General features: G+C 41.0%; 1 protein-coding gene across 1 annotated transcript in view; it reads right to left on the bottom strand.

Moving 5' to 3' along the window:
* Window positions 1-12,707, bottom strand: part of CCDC146 (coiled-coil domain containing 146) — a 46,763-nt gene extending 34,056 nt beyond the window's left edge. Inside the window, exons 1-5 of the mRNA XM_023751019.1 lie at window positions 12,673-12,707; window positions 11,217-11,346; window positions 9,926-10,008; window positions 8,112-8,321; window positions 1,770-1,827 (exon numbers count right to left, since the gene is read on the bottom strand). Of these exons, the coding sequence (XP_023606787.1) occupies window positions 1,770-1,827; window positions 8,112-8,321; window positions 9,926-10,008; window positions 11,217-11,346; window positions 12,673-12,707 (516 nt within the window). The remainder of the gene's footprint in view (window positions 1-1,769; window positions 1,828-8,111; window positions 8,322-9,925; window positions 10,009-11,216; window positions 11,347-12,672) is intronic.
* Between the last annotated feature and the right edge of the window lie 4,757 nt (window positions 12,708-17,464).

Below are 17,464 nucleotides of genomic sequence, written 5' to 3'. Positions count from 1 at the left end.
TACTACTGCTCTTTCTATCCTCCTATATTTTATTTATTTATATTTTTGTTAATCCTCACCTGAGCATATTTTTTCTTTCCGAGAGTGTGGAAGGGAGCGAGGGAGGTAAAGAAGGCAGGTATACACACACACACACACACACACACACACACACACACACACACATACATATACACATGTATATTTAGAGAGAGAGAGCCCTCGATGTGAGAGAGGCGCATGGGTTGGTTGCCTCCCACATGTGACCTGATGGGGGCAGGTGTTGAACCTGTAACCCATGTAGGTACCCTTGACCAGGAATTGAACCCTCTACCCTGTGGTTCACAAACCGACACTCTATCCACTGAGACACACCGTCCAGGGCCTCCTATATTTCAAATGTTTCCTATTTTTCTCAGTTAAGTTTTATCTTATACCAAAAAGTATTAGTGAAAACTTGCAGGCTATTTTTTTAGTAGCTTTGTGTTTTGACAAAATTAGATGCAAATAATCTTTGAATAGCTGGCTTCTGGTTAACTTGTGTCCCACATGAGATTAGGGAGTTTGTATTTGGAATTTCGAACACTCTTGCACTCCTAATCTCCCACTTTCTTATTGATATTACTCTTCCCATTTCATGCACATTCCCCTCAAATACCCTCCACCCCAGACTCATAATAAATCTTTGTTTCCCAATTGAATATATACATATAGAGTGTTCCAAAAAATGTATACACACACTTTGAATAATTATAAAGGCAGTGTTTATGAAAATACATTTCATTTTCAAAATTAAGCTATCAGCTGTTAAAGTGTGTATACAGTTTGGGCACACCCTGTATATAATATATACTCATATATATAAAATTGTATTTTGCTGTATGCTAAACAGGTTTTTGTGTCTTGGAATTAAAACACCAACAACATGCTTTTGAAATATAACCACTCAAAAGGTGCAAGCAATTCGAAGTGTGATGATCTTTCTATTTACTCTGAATGATAGATTTCAAAAATTAGACACAAATTCCTCCTATTCCGGCAAATCTTTGTCATGAAGAGGTAGGGCCCATGTCTCTATCCCTTGATTTTAGACTTGGCCATGTGACTTGTTGTAACCAATGAAATATCCCCAAAATGATTTAAGCATAGGCTTGAGAAGTGCTTGCATGCTGGGGTTTGCCCTCTCTTGAGTTTGTCTCTTTCCTGAGGCTGGAAACCCTTCCACCATGTGACTAATTAGTGGCAAGTGACCTCAGACCAACCAGCTGCCCACTGGCTGACATACGAATGAAGCCATCCTAGGCCACCCAGCCCCAACTGGTCCAACATAGACCAGGCGAATTCAGAACTGTGAAAAATAAGGAATGGTTGTTGTTTTAAGCCATTAAGTTTTGGGTTGTTTTGTTATGGAGGAATAGATAAGTGATACATCTTCTAGATAAAAATTTCTTGTAATAGGTGTTTGGGAAACTCTAAGGGTAATAGCTATAGCAAAAATAATGGTTACAAATGCCAACCACAGAATCCTTTTCTCTTCTTCTGGAAACAAAGCAAATATTGTCTAACAAAACAGCCTAAATTAGGTGCCAAGTAGCTAAAGTCTGTAATAGGCACCACCTATGTTTACTCCAGAAGTTATACAGATATTCCTTTCGGTATTGTTCATGGTTAAGACTTCTGGATCTTCCCAATGTTTGGGGTATGGTTGTGGCAATGCATTCATACTTAAAAAAAATGATGTTTGAGTCCAGCTATTTTAACAAACTCTAGACCATCTATGTAAGACTTACTCCTGGCTTAGGTATCTTCTCAAATTCCTTTATTATGAGAGCTTTTTCTTCCAGTAAGCTGCAAAAAAATTAAAAAGGAGGTTTGACAAAGTACAAAAGAGTTAGCTATTTCTGCAGTAATAACTTTTTCTTCCCTTCACCCAGTGTGCTCCCAATGCTTGTTTGCCAGGCCCAGTGTTCATTCTGTATGATGGCTTCAGCGAGTCCCACAGGCCCTTGTAGGTGCTGCCTTCCAGACCTCACACAACACTGTAAACACAACCTATTGGGGCAGTTACCTCATCACATGTAGGTACTTGGGAACATGACCCCCTCCCTAGACTCTGGCTCCTTCCAGGCATGCTCTGGGCCATTTCTTCTTATATTATTTACAATGAACTAATGTCTTTCTGGATTCCTGCATCAGCTCATACTGGTTCCATCACATAAGCAGGTACTACTAGCCGGTAGGTCTGGGAACATGGAGCTAAAGATGCATGCACACCGGGTTTTATTTTTATGAGATTTTATTTGCAATAAGGTTAGTGTCATCAATGTCATCAATATGTGCCACATGGAATTTAATGTAGGTTAGCTGTCTTGGCCACAAGCTAAAGCTGACGTTTTCAGACGTTTGAATACTTATGCCTTTGCTTTTAGAGCTTGCATATAAATTGATATTTTACTACTTCCAAGCTATTGATCCTACGCCTCACCCATCCTGCCACATGGGGGCAGTAGTGTGCTGCTATATTTCGGTTGTAAAGGCAACCTTGGTGTGCTTGAGTTTCAAAATGGTGACAAAGAAGCTCTCTCACAAGTCGATTTACAATCTTTTCTTTAAACAAATGTAAAATGGCTAATTATTTAGGGAAGTTTTAACTAATTATATTTCTATTATTCATTTTGCTTTTTTTTTCTATTATTCATTTTGCTTTTTTTTTAAAATTAAGAAACAGTGATTGACTTTGGTCCTTTGAAAAAAATGCGTTTTTGTATTTATAGAGAAATACAGTTAACTGTTGAACAACACAAGTTTGAATTGGGCAGGCCCACTAAGATGCAGATTTTTTTTCAAGAAATATTGTAAATGTATTTTCTCTTCCATATGGTTTTCTTAATAACATTTTCTTTAGCTTACTTTATTGTAAGAATATAGCATATAATGTACAAAATATGTGTTCATTGACTGTTTATGTTATTTATTGGTAAAGCTTCTGGTCAACAGTAGGCTATTAATAGTTAAAAGTTATGTAAAGATTTTGACTGGGGGTGGGGAGGAGGATCAGTGCCCCAGCCTCCTGTCACATCATTCAGGGGTCAACAGTACATCATTCATAATCCCACCTCATCACACCAGCTGATCATTTTTATTTTCCTTTTATCATCTTTAATATTACTTTGATATCTTTCAAATAAATCTAATAAAGATCTAATATTTAGATCTTTCTTATCTAAATATTAAAGATTTTTAATTAACATATTTGTATTATGTTCCTTTTAGTACCTTTTAATAAAATTATGTTAAATCTGTATATATGATTGAATCCATTTTGACCCAACATCTAATTAAAATAGTTTCCCAATTGCAAAACAGACTTCATAATTAATAATTTAATAGCTATAGTTTCAAGGTTTTCTAGTGGGTGAATATACCATAATAAAATAATTCTAAATATTATCTATTATTTACTGAACCCATTATATGCAGGTACATGCATCATTTCTAAACTTCGGAACCTTGCTAATAAGTATTATTATCTTCATTGTACAAATGAAGAAACTGAGGAGTTAAGCACCTTTGCAAAGTCACACAGTCCCGGCTGAACTGACATTCAAACCCATTCCTATCTGACTTCAGTGAGCTTTTCAGTACCAAGCTGCCTCTGGAATACATTATTATTTTAACATTCCATTATTTTTTAGAATTAGATTTGTAGGGAGTGTCTATAGGGCCAAACCTTGGACTGACCTGTGGCAGAGCCACATACAAGTCCCAGCTTGGAGGGCAGAGCCCTGCAGGCACGATTAAGCTTGACCTTATAGTCCTCCCTTGTTCCTAGGTAGCTAATGGGCTGTGGGAGGTGCAGCAAGTGCTGCTAAAACAAGGCTTGAGTAAGGAAATAGATTTAAAACTCGCAAGAACATTATAAACATGCTGACCACTCCCCTTGTTTAGGTTTGTGTGATCTGACTATAAAATAAAGCTTCGGCTTACAGGCTGTGTCACTGTTCCTCATCCAGGCAGTGATCCTACCTGGCCCCAACTGTATTCTCTTGTCTGTCTGCTTTAATCCTTCACTGCCCCTCCTCAGGTTCACCATGACCATGCTGGACACGGTTCATAGATTGCTTTCAATTTTTCACTTTTATAAATAACTAGAGGCCCGATGCATGAAAATTAGTGCAAGAGTAGGCCTTCCTTCCCCCAGCTGGCTTCGCTCCGGCCCCAGCTTCGTCCGTAAGGAAGTCTGGAATGATGTCCGGTCTAATTAGCATATTACCCCTTTTATTATTATAGATAGTGTAATAAACATATTTATGCAGAATGTCTTTTTTTCTCCTTTTGGATTCTCTTTTTTTGCATGGCATTGTGGGGATTAATAAATTTTTGTGTGACTCTTGCTGTGGGAGGTGCAGCAAGTGCTGCCAAAACAAGGCTTGAGTAAGGAAATAGATTTGAAACTCGCAAGAACATTATAAACATGCTGACCAACTCCCCTTGTTTTGGTTTGTTAACTCTTAACCTTTTAAACTGACGTTAAAATGGAAACCTGTTTGACATTTTCAGTTCTCCTGACTAAGAGGTGCTTCAGTGTCAAAGCTCCTCATGATTTCTTTTCTGCAGCAAGAAAGTCTGAACTAAAACCATGTCATCAAAGGTTTTTGGTTTGAAGGACTTGTGGGTGAATGGATAATGTGGGAACCCTGTGTGCTGCCGAGCGCAAGAGGCATTATTCACCACCAGGAGCAGAACCAGCCCAATGGGAAGAGGTTGCAAGAAGATAGATTTCTAAACCAGTACAAGCAATCACCATCTGAGAGGCAGGCTGCCCAGAGCTGGGCTGGCTGCTGTGGAGGTGTGGCCCTGTCACCGAGGTGCTGAAGCAGAGACTGAGTGGTCAGAGCTGGGCTGGCTGCTGTGGAGGTGTGGCCCTGTCACCGAGGTGCTGAAGCAGAGACTGAGTGGTCACTGGGAGGACACTCGGGTGATTCTCACATGTAGTCAGGGCTGAGAACCACTTTTGGGACCAACAGTTCTCAAACTCTGACATGAACCAGGACCACATAGGAAGCTTGAAAACAATTCAAATGTCACATTCGGTGGGAAGGCTTAGCAAGGAATCAGGAGCATTAGGGTTGGATCTCAGGTGTTTCTCCTTCGGTTGTGAGGACTACACTGCAAAACCTGTGCTAAACTGGTTCTGTTCTTGGTTGCCGCAGAGCAGGCAGGCAGGCAGGCAGGAAAGATTATATATATATTGATTTCAGAGAGGAAGGGAGAGGGAGAGAGAGATAGAAACATCACTGATGAGAGAGAATCATTGATTGCCTCCAGTACACCCTGCACTGGGGATCGAGCTAGGAAAGATTTTTAAGTTCAGAAGGTGAAATCTGTTCCAGCTGTGAGTTTTCCTCGCCGCTAATCCTGATGACCTGCATGCCTCTCTGTCATATTCTAAGTTGCTGGGATGCCAGATGCAGTGCTAGAATAATTCCTGTTCCCTTCTTATAGGGTCTGTTTGTTTCGGTTCCCACGTTGCTGTCACTGCTGGAGTAAGAATGGAAAATAGCTGCTACACTCTGGGTGAGCACCCACAGGGACGACAGGGACCAGCTATGGGGAGTACACAATCACGAAGGCCAGGGCCACGTGGGAAGAGTCCCGCGCATGCGCAGCACAGTGCCCCCACTCTCCACGTCCTCTCCTGCGACAGACAGCGCGGGCCATGGCCTTGCTTCCCCAGCTGATGGGAACTTTCCAGAATGCATCAGATTTAGCATGAGAGACTCAATTTATTTACTTTCCAAATCTTAGGAATTATTAGAAAGCAGAGAAGTGAAAAAAAAAAAAAAGTAAAGTGAAGGCAAGGAAAAATGTTGAAAAGTATTGGAAAATCTTTTCAGGGGAAGTTTCTAGAAATAGAATGAGTTCTATTTTGTTTCAAAATAAATTATGAACAGTGTTTATTTAATTACTTCATTATTTATTTATAATGTATTCATTTAACTTATTTAAGTAGGTTACATATTATGTCCTGAACCGCATATTTATCAAGAGATCATCAATAAGTACTAATCTCCAAACCGAAACTACGCATTAAAACAAATTATTAACTGACCACATAATTATACTTACCATTAGCATTTATTAAATAATTTACATTATGTGAAAACATGAGAAAATCAACCAAAATACCGTATTAAGTCCTTTCTTGATAGCATATTTGAACAGTATATTATTCTTAGTTGTTTCCAGTGATTCAGAAATTCCTACAGATGTTGGGGTTGAGAAGTGCTAGTTATTTGGATTTCTATTATTTAGACCCTGAATAAAATCAGAGTTTGTTGTACCGATGTGAAAAATACCACCTGTATATTTGGATGAACAGTCTCTAACTGGCTTATTTTTCTGTGGAGATGGAAATATCTACTTTTTTTCCCAGGGAAAGAGTGTTGACTGAATTTGTTTTGGTACCATGTAATACTAAGTATATGAAGCCAATGAAATACGCAGCCCGTTACTCTTTCCTGATATTTCTTTCGGCATCACTGTTATTTTTATGAAAATACACTTGTTACTTCTTGGAGCTGTTAACATTTGAGAATGCAAAGGGGTCTGCTGAAGCTAAAGTACCATGCATTACAAATCCAAAAAGAATACACACTAAGCAGTTTTGCAAATGTGCGTTTTGAATGTTCTTGTTCACTGTTGGTCAGTGTGCACGGTCCCTCCCTGTCCCAAGGAGCTCAATGAACAATTTGCCTGTCTATACCTAAAAGGCAAGAGTTCTGGTTGTTTTTGTGTTTTTTTTTTTTTTTTCCCCTTGGCAGGAATACTCGGAAATTTTAAACAACTTAAATATCAAGTGACTTATGTTCTTCTTACCCTTTCATGGAAATGTCAAGCATTCATATTTTCAATACTAATGAACAACCACCAATTGTTTTAATTTCATTATTTTTTCAACTGAAAGAGTGCTTACAGAGCACAGAAATAGCTAGGCTTTCTTTTTAAAGATTGCACTGGTGAGTCTGAAACTGGTTAGATTGAAAGACAAAAAAGAACTCAGATGTTTTCCTCCTGAATATAATTCTCCTGATTAAGCTAGCCTTCTTCACCCACGCCCTCCCCGCACCCCCAGCTGAAAAAAATAGGCCCCAAAGAGAGGATTCAAAACCCAGGATTTGCAAGGTCCCCAGGAGGTCACTCAAGTCATTTGCTTATCCACCAGCAGGACTGAATTACATTCCCTTGGTCAGAAATTTACCTCTTAAAAATAGCCAGAGAACGTTGTGACACCTTACATGGTAACCAATTCTAGGAGAGATGGTTTGGCTTTCTCTCCAGTATTCAGGCACAGCAAATAGCACACCGCAGCACAAAACCTGGATTACACTCATTTTAAAATTCAATTTAGTGGGATTTGCTGAACAAACTCTCCCCCTGACTTGCTACTCACAGACAGAATGTTAGTAAAGATTTTGGAAATAACATCGGCCCTTCTCCCAATACATTTCTGCTTTAGTTCACCGAATGACATCCTGGAGATTTGGATAAGTAAATGTTTCTTTGAAAAGGAAGTAACTTTCTTCCTTGATCTTCAGGAATAGTTTAGTAATGGGGGAATGAGGCTGAATGTGTGTTCTGAGTTCTGATGTTAGAAGACTAGCCAGGTAAGACTCTCAGCTCACGTAGGCTAGTCTGGAAAGTGTGTGTGTGGGGAGAGGGGGGGTGCACTCGCCATTGCAGACGCATGATCTGGTGCTGCAAACAGACTCAGGGGCGCCAGCCAGGGCCCCCAAGGGCCAGCGAGCCCCAACCCCGGCTCTCAAGAGTGTGTTGTTTGGCTGCAGCTCCCAAAGCTGGTGGCTTCCCTGACACACGGGAAACGCAGCAGGGAACTCCTTTTCCTGAGAGCATCTCCCTGTCACCTCAGCTTTTTGTAGAAGTTGTGTAACCTTATGATTCAGGGACTGACTGTTCTAGGGAATCAAGGACAGAGATAGGCCTGTGATCATGTAAGCGTTGCTAGCTCATACTCATTGTACCTAAAATTCCTAACTTGGTGGAGTTTTGTTTATGTGGAAACGGCTGGGCTCGCATCTGTCTTCAGCGCGCTTAGAGAACCGGGCACTTACCTATTCAGCCTGTACTGGTTGTGGTACTCTCTTTCCTTCACGGCATTGTATTCGTTCTGATACCTGAGGAGCTGCTCTCTCATCTTGGAGACCTCGGTGGAGAAGGCCTCCGGGAACCTGTCAGCTTGCTGCAGGTGGAACCGCTGCTGGTGGATCCGCTCGGTGAACCGCTTGGCGTTCTGGAGCAGGTGGACCTCTGAGTCCTGTGTGCTGCGTCCCACAAGAACAGAGTCACGTCACGGGAACACACAGGGCCTGCTTTCTCCCAGAAAGGGGGTGGACAAGGCGGTTAGGGTTCCCGCCAGAATGCAAATGGCCATTTAGCCACATGGACTTGAAAGAGAGTGTCAGCAGAAGAGACTTTAATGGCTCTTAAAACGTAGCTTCTCGGGAAAACTCGTGTTTCAGGTCAGCATTTCCAGCCTCTGTCTGCCCTGCTGCAGCCCCAGCTGCAAAGCGAACAGTCTACTCCATCATGCCTTCCCCGCCCACCAGGCAGTGGGGGTGGGAGAGAGCACTGGGTGTTCATAATGACAAAAAGGAAAACAGACCTAAGGGGTTAAGAGGAGTTAACGTGTGGGTGGCAGAAGGAGAGTAATGGTTTTGCAACACGACTGGGAAGTAGGAAGAAATAAACGCCATAGCCTTGGTCCTGCCTTGCTGTCTGTCACTGGGGCCCAGGGACCTGAGCTGTGGGCCAGGCAATGAGGAAGCACGCCAGCACCAGCAAAGCTCAGCAGGGCTCTGGATCAGAGCTATTAAGAGGTGAGGGTGTGGTAATGGTCCTTGGATCTGCAAAGAGGTTCAGAGAGATGCCACAGAACTGCACGGAGTTTTCTCCCAGTTAAGCAATGGTCATTGTGTTGGGAAAGATGACCCCAGACTTTCCATCTAAATCCTCTAAGTTCCTGAGTCTTGAGAACTACATGTGTACACTGTCAGGCAGGAGTAATTGTGGGAAATGGAGTCTCCATTTAGGGATGGGGGTGAGGATTTAGCTTGGGGACGGAGACGAGGAGGAGGAGGAACCAAAGCTGAGGGCTCTGGAGTGTGGTTAGGGGCCTTCTGGAGCTGAGAAGTATGGGGCAGGATGCATAGGGATGCAGCTCTGCTCTCCTAGTCGTTCACTCTTGCTCTCATCCTGAGGGTGGAGAAATGACTGACCAAGAAAAGAAGTAGGGGCAACGGTTGGAAACTGGGGGAGAGGATGGCTGGGGAATGGCAGAATGGAGTTTCTGTCCATTGCTGCCTCTCCTTGGCTTTTGATGGAGACATCATGCAAGGCTATGCAGCAGGAGGTGGGGAAAGGGAGAATGTCAGCGTCCCACACAAATCCCTTGGCGCACTCTCATATATATATGTCAACAGCACCTCTGTGCTTCTGTCTGAGAAACTTCTCTGGCCACAGGAGCTTGCTTGGCTTTTCAAAGGGCAAGATGGATGTGCCAGGAGCTCATCTTCCTAGCAGCAATCCTTAATCAGAGAGGGATGGACAAATGCCCTTGCCCACCCGTGGAGAGTTCTGATGTGTGTTCTACACAGTCACACACAGTGTCCTCGTGAGACAGAGCCCCAGGGGCCACAGTGTTAACCCGAAGATTAACACATCGCCAGCTGGAGTCCTCCCATCCCCGTCTCACTTCCCCACTCTCTCACGATAATTTCTGGTATCACTTCTCAAAGTACTTGAGCTCAAATTCCTGCCTCAGGATCCGCTTTTGAGGGGAATGCAAAATAAGATAGGTCCCATCACAAGTAAAAATATAAATATGATTGAAGGTGTCCCCACATCTCTTACTAAGTAAGCAGCATACCTTATGAGAGTGTCGTGCAGGAAGGTGTACTTGGCTTTTAATTCTGCCACTCTGGTTCCAGCAAGTTTTCCCAATGCATGCAACTAGCAAAGAGAACACAGCATCATGGTTAGCCATCAGCCTCTTTGTGATGTAAGCAGGAATAACATGAATATGTGGACATTTTATAAAATCTTTCATTAGAGAGAGACGATGTTTGGAGAAAATATTTCTAGTTCGATCGTGGCTCCAGTAAGCTCTGCACCCCTGGGCAACTCGTTTCCCTCTCTAGATGAAGACTGCAATTTCTCCATCTGCAAATTGAGGAAATGAATTGAGTCAAATTCCTCCAATTCTAAAACAGCATATTTCTAGGTCTAGCAAACAACCTGAATAGTATAGATTGCTAGTATGGCTATTTTTTATGTTGAGAGAACTAGTGGTTATTGAGCATCTATTATGAGCAAGTGAAGTTTATCTGGTACATGCAGCAATATGATTTATTCCTTTCTCATTTCTGATAAAGGAACTTTTGATTTACTCTCTGGGTCAGGCGGTAAGTAGTTAACAGACATCATAACACAGCACCAAACCCTCAAGTTTTACCACAATGCAATGAGTATTTTGTATTAGGTTTGACTTTAGCTGAACTAACAGTATCGACAAACAGAACTAAAGAAACGATTTGTTTTTCAATGTCTGTTGTCCTTACCTCCATATTTTCTTGAATCTGTAACTTTCCTCTCCCTTCCCTGATCCGCTGGTCTGTCACACCACCTGTCAGTGGAGGACTATAAAACCTCCGCTGTGCTCCCCTCCCATCACTGCTTCCACTTAGGGACCCGGTTCATCTGCTTTCCATGGGGATCTTTTTAAAATTCAAACAAAGTCTTGTTTTGCTGGGTGATCAAAACTCTTCAAGTGGAATAGAACTCAAGATCCTTGAAATGGTCCTTACAGTCCTGTGTGAGCCTGCCACCCTCCCGGCCTCTTTCACACACCCTTCTCATTGTCTCAGCACTCCAGCCATTCGAGCTTCCTCGCATTTCCACAAACGCATGAATCTCTTTCCTTCCCCGGGGCTGCTGTACTGGCCATTCCTCACTTTACTCTGGCTTCACTCCAAATCTTTCTTCATACCTCAGCTTAAATATCAGTCTCCTCTGACTTCTAAATCTTAATATCCACATACACCACCCATCCCCAAAGAACTCTGTTTTTCATTTTACAATAGGCACAAATAGACTTATGTGATAAAAAAAGTTTCTTCCCAACTAGTAAATAGACGCCAGGAGGAAAGGGCCCAGGCTACCTTGCTCTTCACTCTCACACCAGTCAGTGGAACCACAGGCACAGTGTCTGTGTTTGGCAAATGTTTGCCAACGGAGCAAATGAATGACGTAAATGACAAAATGTCTACACAGTGGGGCTTCGTGGTGTCTCTATCCAAATCAGAATAGAAAAACATTGCTAAGTGCACTATAAAACCATTACTTTTTGTGTGAAAGTATTTGGGATCTTTCACGAGGTCCCTACAAGCAGGTGCCAGGCTTGGGCTTCTAGCCCCACAATCCTTATTTTTAAAATGTGGATGAAATATTGTGAACAGATTTTTAAAACCTCTGAGGAGTTTCCAACTACCCTCTTAATGAAATATCTTTAAATGTATTCATATGTCACCTTAAATATAATTTATATGTAACCTTTTAAAGGTCAATTTGCTGTTGGTATAGGTTGACCTAATGTTCTATTTTATAGATATTTAATGAAACACACTTATTTTGGTTCTGCAGTTTTCTTTTTGTATCTTTGAGTCAATGTATAATTTATTTCAGGTCTCAAATATTTTCATTGGTTCCTGAAAAAGGGGGTAGGATATAGGCACTATGCCTTTAAAGTTTAATAGGTTAAAAAAGAAAAAAGCTTTGCATATGGGCACTTTTCAGAAGAATTGTTACTGGGAAAAGGCAATGAAAAGGTCAGTGTAAGAGTATGTGTTCACACATGCATGTGTGTATGAAGGCCATGTGAGAGCCAGCCTTGGAATTAGCCAACAAGCTAGCCGAAGAAGGTAAGCCATTGGGTAAGGTAATTATGGACTCATCTGTTTAAAACACACATAGTATTTAGTTTTGTTTTTAAGATGACAAGACCATTGTCTGCTACCTACTGCTCTGCACAATGAAAACAGAAGTGAATGTGACACAGGCCCTGCCCTAGGGTAGCTCACAGATTGAGGAGATGCACACAAAAGGAAATTACAGAACACTTAAACTACACTCAGTAGTTGTATTGTTAGTCAACAACTCTATTTGGCATTTTACAATTTTCTTCATATTGTAAGTTAAAGCAAATAAGTAACATTATAAATGACAGACCACTGCCAGGGGTGGAACTTCCGGAGTGGTGGTGTGAAGAGCTGGAGGAATCTTCTCCCTCAGAAAAACATTGATTAAACTAGTCAAAATTATCTAAGACAACCATCTACAGCCTCTGGAAAGGGACCTAAGGGTGTGCAAAAAACTGAGCAGCATTTATTCAACAGAATACACTGAGGCTGCATGGGAACAGTGGAGATCCTGGCATTTGAACCAAGCGCTGTGTCCATCACCCCAGCTCCCAGCGGTGGAAGAACTATTCTGGGCAGGTTTGGCAGCCAGTGAGGAACCTGCCTTCCAACTGCTGCAGATCTAGTCAGGTGGGCGGGGCAGGCCCGGGAAGCTGCTGCATCCTCCCCCGCCCCCAGCCCTGTTGTGAAAGAGCTTTACCGGATACAGAGCTGCAACTGCTCAAAAGCCCCCATTCCCACGCCCAGGCTCCTGCTCTACGGGGAGACTGGGGGGAGGGCAGCCCAAGGAGGTCAGAGTGCCTGTCCCCCAGCTCCTGCTGACCAAGGTGGGGCTGAGTAAGCTGCGAAGACTTGCAGCTCTACCTGAGGATGCTCACTTACTGGAACGGAGTGTGGAATCCATGCCCCAGGGCTTTGTCAGAAACAATAGCTATCATAAGGGTTAACAGCAAGTGGTGGCTCATGGCTTCATGATACCAGTAGAGGCAGCTGAGCGTTTAACAAAGAAATTGGTGTCTGAGACAGCCAAAGAGGGCCCTGCTGGTACTGGTGGTCCAGAGGCTGTGGAAAAGCCCAAGGCTGTGACCACGCAGGAGTTACCTCAAGGGGAGCTTCCAAACTATCAGATAGGCCAATTCCCTGAGCGCTAAAAGTGGTCCACAAGCCACACTCAGACTCAGAGGAAAGGATGAAAATGTCACTGGCTCAGGAGGCTTAAACACTATCTCTGACCAATCGGTGGCTGACCACTAAGCTATGTTGACACAGGGGCAATCACCAGGAAGCCAAACTTAAAAATAAAAACAAGAAAGGACTATCTAAGCAGAGACGTCAGAGGCTGAACACTATGGGGGAAATACACTTCACAGACTTAGTGCAGCCAAGTCACTAAACATATACACTTATGAGCAACCATAACAAAACAAAACAGCAGCACAAAAAGGCGGGGGAGGGTCCAGACTTGCTGCAACATATCATCTAAAAGGTCCTATTTTCAAAAGTATGAGACATGTGAAGAAATAGAGGGGAAAAGGCAGAAACTGCCTTGGGGGTGCAGATGTTGGATCTAATAAAGACTTCACGCAACTATTATAAATACGTTCAAAGTATGAAAGGAAACCGTATTTAAAGAATTAAAAGAGTATGACGACAATTCATCAAATAGAGAGTATCAATGAGGTACTGATCTAGGAGGATAAGAACTAAGGCATCAAAACAATGTTCTTTGGAGGGTAAGAAATGTACGGCTTTCATGCTTTTTATTTTTGCTTATCTGTATTTTCTAACTTCCCCTGACACATAGTTAATGCTTTCAACAATAAAAGGTGATTGAAATAAGCTTGAAAACTATTGAGCTTGAAAACAGGAAGGATTCACAGCAGAATTTCAGACTGGAGAGTGTATGATCAGATCCTAGTGGCAGGGGCAGCCGGATCCTAGCTCAGACTTAGTGAAAACTCAGCTATATTTTCCCCAGGTTGAGTTTCCTCTCAAATAGCAATAGTTTGGAGGTTGCTGAGAGGTGGGCCAAGGATGCATGTTGGCAAGTTCTATGACCACAGGAAAAGCCGGAGGATGGAGAGGTTTCCTTTCCTATTTGCTGTTTCCATCACTCCACTGCCTTAGGTGTCTAAGAAACTGAAGAAAGCCTGACAGGGCAAGCATCTGATATGTCTTTGTAGTTTCTACACAAAATTGGAAAAGATTAAGTCATAGATGTTCAGAAAGAGGACTGATAAGCTGTTTTTTACATGGTTTACTCCAGTGGTTGGCAAACTCATTAGTCAACAGAGCCAAATATCAACAGTATAATGATTGAAATTTATTTTGAGAGCCAAATTTTTTAAACTTAAACTATATAGATAGGTGCATTATTAACTTAATGAGGGTACTCCTAAGGCTTAGGAAGAGCCACACTCAAGGGGCCAAAGAGCCGCATGTGGCTCGCGAGCCGCAGTTTGCCGACCACTGGTTTACTCCACTAAAAAACAAAAAAGAAAGACCAAACTGTGAAGAATGGATTTTGCCCTCCTTAAAAATAAAAATCATAATCTGGACATTAATATTCATAAAAATTTGACATTTCCATAAAATTGTAAATTGTCTTTTTCAGCAGATCAAGATCTGGTTAAAAATTTCAGACTCAATTCTAGTAGATGAATAGCTTCACGCATAAACATAACCTGGAAAAAATAGTTGCATTTTCACACTGCATAATACATATGGATACCAAGTTTGTCATGTTTTAAAAATGCAGAATCTAAGAAATAGAGCACAAAGACAATCTTAAATTGTCAACTAGTATTTGCAACGAAAGGTTAGATATAATGTCACAAGTTCATAAATATGATTTCACAATAGATACTTGTCTTACTGAATGGCCTTGTTGGTAATTGAGAGTGGAAGGAAACATTTACTCTAGAGCTAAAAGTTTAACAAGAGTTCATGATTCATAGATGAAATGTAACAACATGGAAAAAATTTCGAAAATTGAAATTGTAGGACATTCCAAGGAAAGTAATAGCTCAGTAAGAGCCAATACCAAGTGAACTTATCTGGAAGGGGGTCAGCATAAGGAAACAATTAGGTGTTTGTGTGAGTGTCTGCAGGGAAACCAAGGTGGCCACCATTATTAACCTACTCTACTCTTGTGGCCTCCTTTGACATTACCTACTAGTTTAGTCTCATTTCGAGAAACAGTTGCCATGCTTTGGGAGGTAGCATAAACTTGAAATCCTTATCATGCATCTCCCTCCCCCGTCCCTTTCACTGATGGAAATAATACAACATAGTCATTTGAAGTAGATGCCAAATACAACTGGGCTCTCAACAATAATTCATCACTCCTTTTGTTTGACTTTTTCCCTTAACAGTTATATGAAGCTTTCCTATATACCTAACTTGTTCACCTGACAAATTAAGGCCGCCTAGACTCATTCCCCACATCAACAGATCCACTTATCTATACCCACATCCATCCTTTACTTCTTTCACCAAATCTCAAAAACAAAGTTTTCCTGTCCTTGTGGTGAAGACCAACTCATCCACCTATGATCTCAAAGATATATTCCTCTACCTCTTCCTAGACATTAACTCATCAGCTATACCTTCTCTCCTTTAAAACCTCTACTTCTGCCCCTTTGCTGGCTCAGCATATAGTAGTCAGGTATATCACTGGTGGATTTGGTTTGAATTCCAGCTCTGCTACTCTTCAACTATGTAACTGGGAGTAATATTGAATCAATATGTGCCTTAGTTTCTTCCATTGTAAAAATAGCCCCATTTCATTAGACTGTAGTGAAGACTAAATGACTCAGTATATGAAAAGTATTTAGTATAGTATCTGGTACACAAGTAAGGGATTAATTAAGCAAAGTCATTTATTTTATAATTACTATCATTAACATTATCTTCAACCTATAAATTTGCTCAAGTTTTCCTCATTAAAAAAAAAAGACAAAATCTATCTTGAATGCTAGTCACCCCTTTCTCTCTTTCACTTTCATTTAAGTTTTTGTCAGAAAGAGTAGTCTCTTCTCTTTATCTCCATAGTGACCAGACTACCAGTACATCACCAAATTGGTAAACTGACCAATGACTTCCTCATATCTCTGGCTGATTTTGACATTTTTTTTTCTTCATCACATTTGTTTATGTTATGACTTGATGTGGTTTTCTTCGGCTTTAGATTTGCTCAAAGTTTTGTATTTGTGGGTTTATAGTTTTCATCACATTTGGGAAATTTTCTTGTGTTATTTCTTTAAATATTTTTTCTGTCTCCCTCTCCTCTCCTTCTATGATTCTGATTGCTCATATGTTTGGCCACATGATGTTCACAGAACACTGATGTTCTGTTCATTTTTATCTTCTACTCTTTTTTCTTTGTTTCATTTTGAATAGTTTCTATAGTTATATCATAAAGCCCACTAATCTCTTTTTCTTTAGTGTATGATCTGCTGTTAATCCCATCCAGTAAATTTTTTGTTTCATCTACTGTACTTTTCATCTTTAGAAATTTGATCTGGGTCTTTTTATAACTTCCACTTCTCTCACTATGTTCATGCTTTCCTCCACCCTTTTTCCAACATTCAAAATATGTGTAATAGCTTGTATACTAACTCTATTTGTGTATACTCTATTAATTGCCTCTTCTCCTCATTATATGTCATATGTTTCTGCTTCTTTGCATGCCTAGTAATTTTTGATTGACTGCCAGACATTGTGAATTTTACACTGTTGGGAGACAAAAAATTTTTGGCATTCCCTTAAATATTTTTAGGTTCAATGAGTCTCAGTTAAAATACTGTTAACTTAAACTGTTGGAAATGGTTTGGTTCTTTTCATAACTTGCTTTTAACTCATCCACCAGTGCTCTCAAATATAAACTCTTCTTTTAAATATATTATCTGTTGTCTAGGGCTAATTTGGCCCCACTACTGAGTCAATACCCTTCTATTCAGAGTCCATGTATTAAGAGGTCTTTCTATTCTGGTTGGTGGGAACATGAACTATTCTTGGCCCTGTGGATTGTCCCACACCTCCTTTCTGGGAGTTCTTTTGCCAGCCTCAGCAGTATCCAGAAAGTGTACACTGATCAGTACTCTTCTGCAGATCTCTGGAATTTATTGGGGTGACCTTGGTCAATAAAATTATATAGATTTCAGGTGTACAATTCTACAATCTATCATCTGTATATTGTATTGTGTGTTCACCACCCCAAGTCAAGACTCCTTCCATTATCATTTATCCCCCCTTTACCCTCTTCTACCTCTGTATCCTATTGTCTGTATCTATGAGGTTATTTTTTGCTTAATCACCTTTTTCAGCCAGCCCCACAACCCTCTCCCCTCTGACAGCTGTCATTTTGTTCTCTGTATCTATACGTCTGTTTCTTTTGTTAGTTTGTTTATTATATTTCACATATAAGTGAAATCATATGGTATGTGTCTTTCTGTGAATGGTTTATTTCACTTAGCATAATACTCCCCAGG

The sequence above is a fragment of the Myotis lucifugus genome, unplaced genomic scaffold (genome assembly GCF_000147115.1).
Source record: "Myotis lucifugus unplaced genomic scaffold, Myoluc2.0 scaffold_18, whole genome shotgun sequence".
NCBI classification, from domain to species: Eukaryota; Metazoa; Chordata; class Mammalia; order Chiroptera; family Vespertilionidae; genus Myotis; species Myotis lucifugus.
This window is presented reverse-complemented; position numbering and strand designations above follow the sequence as displayed.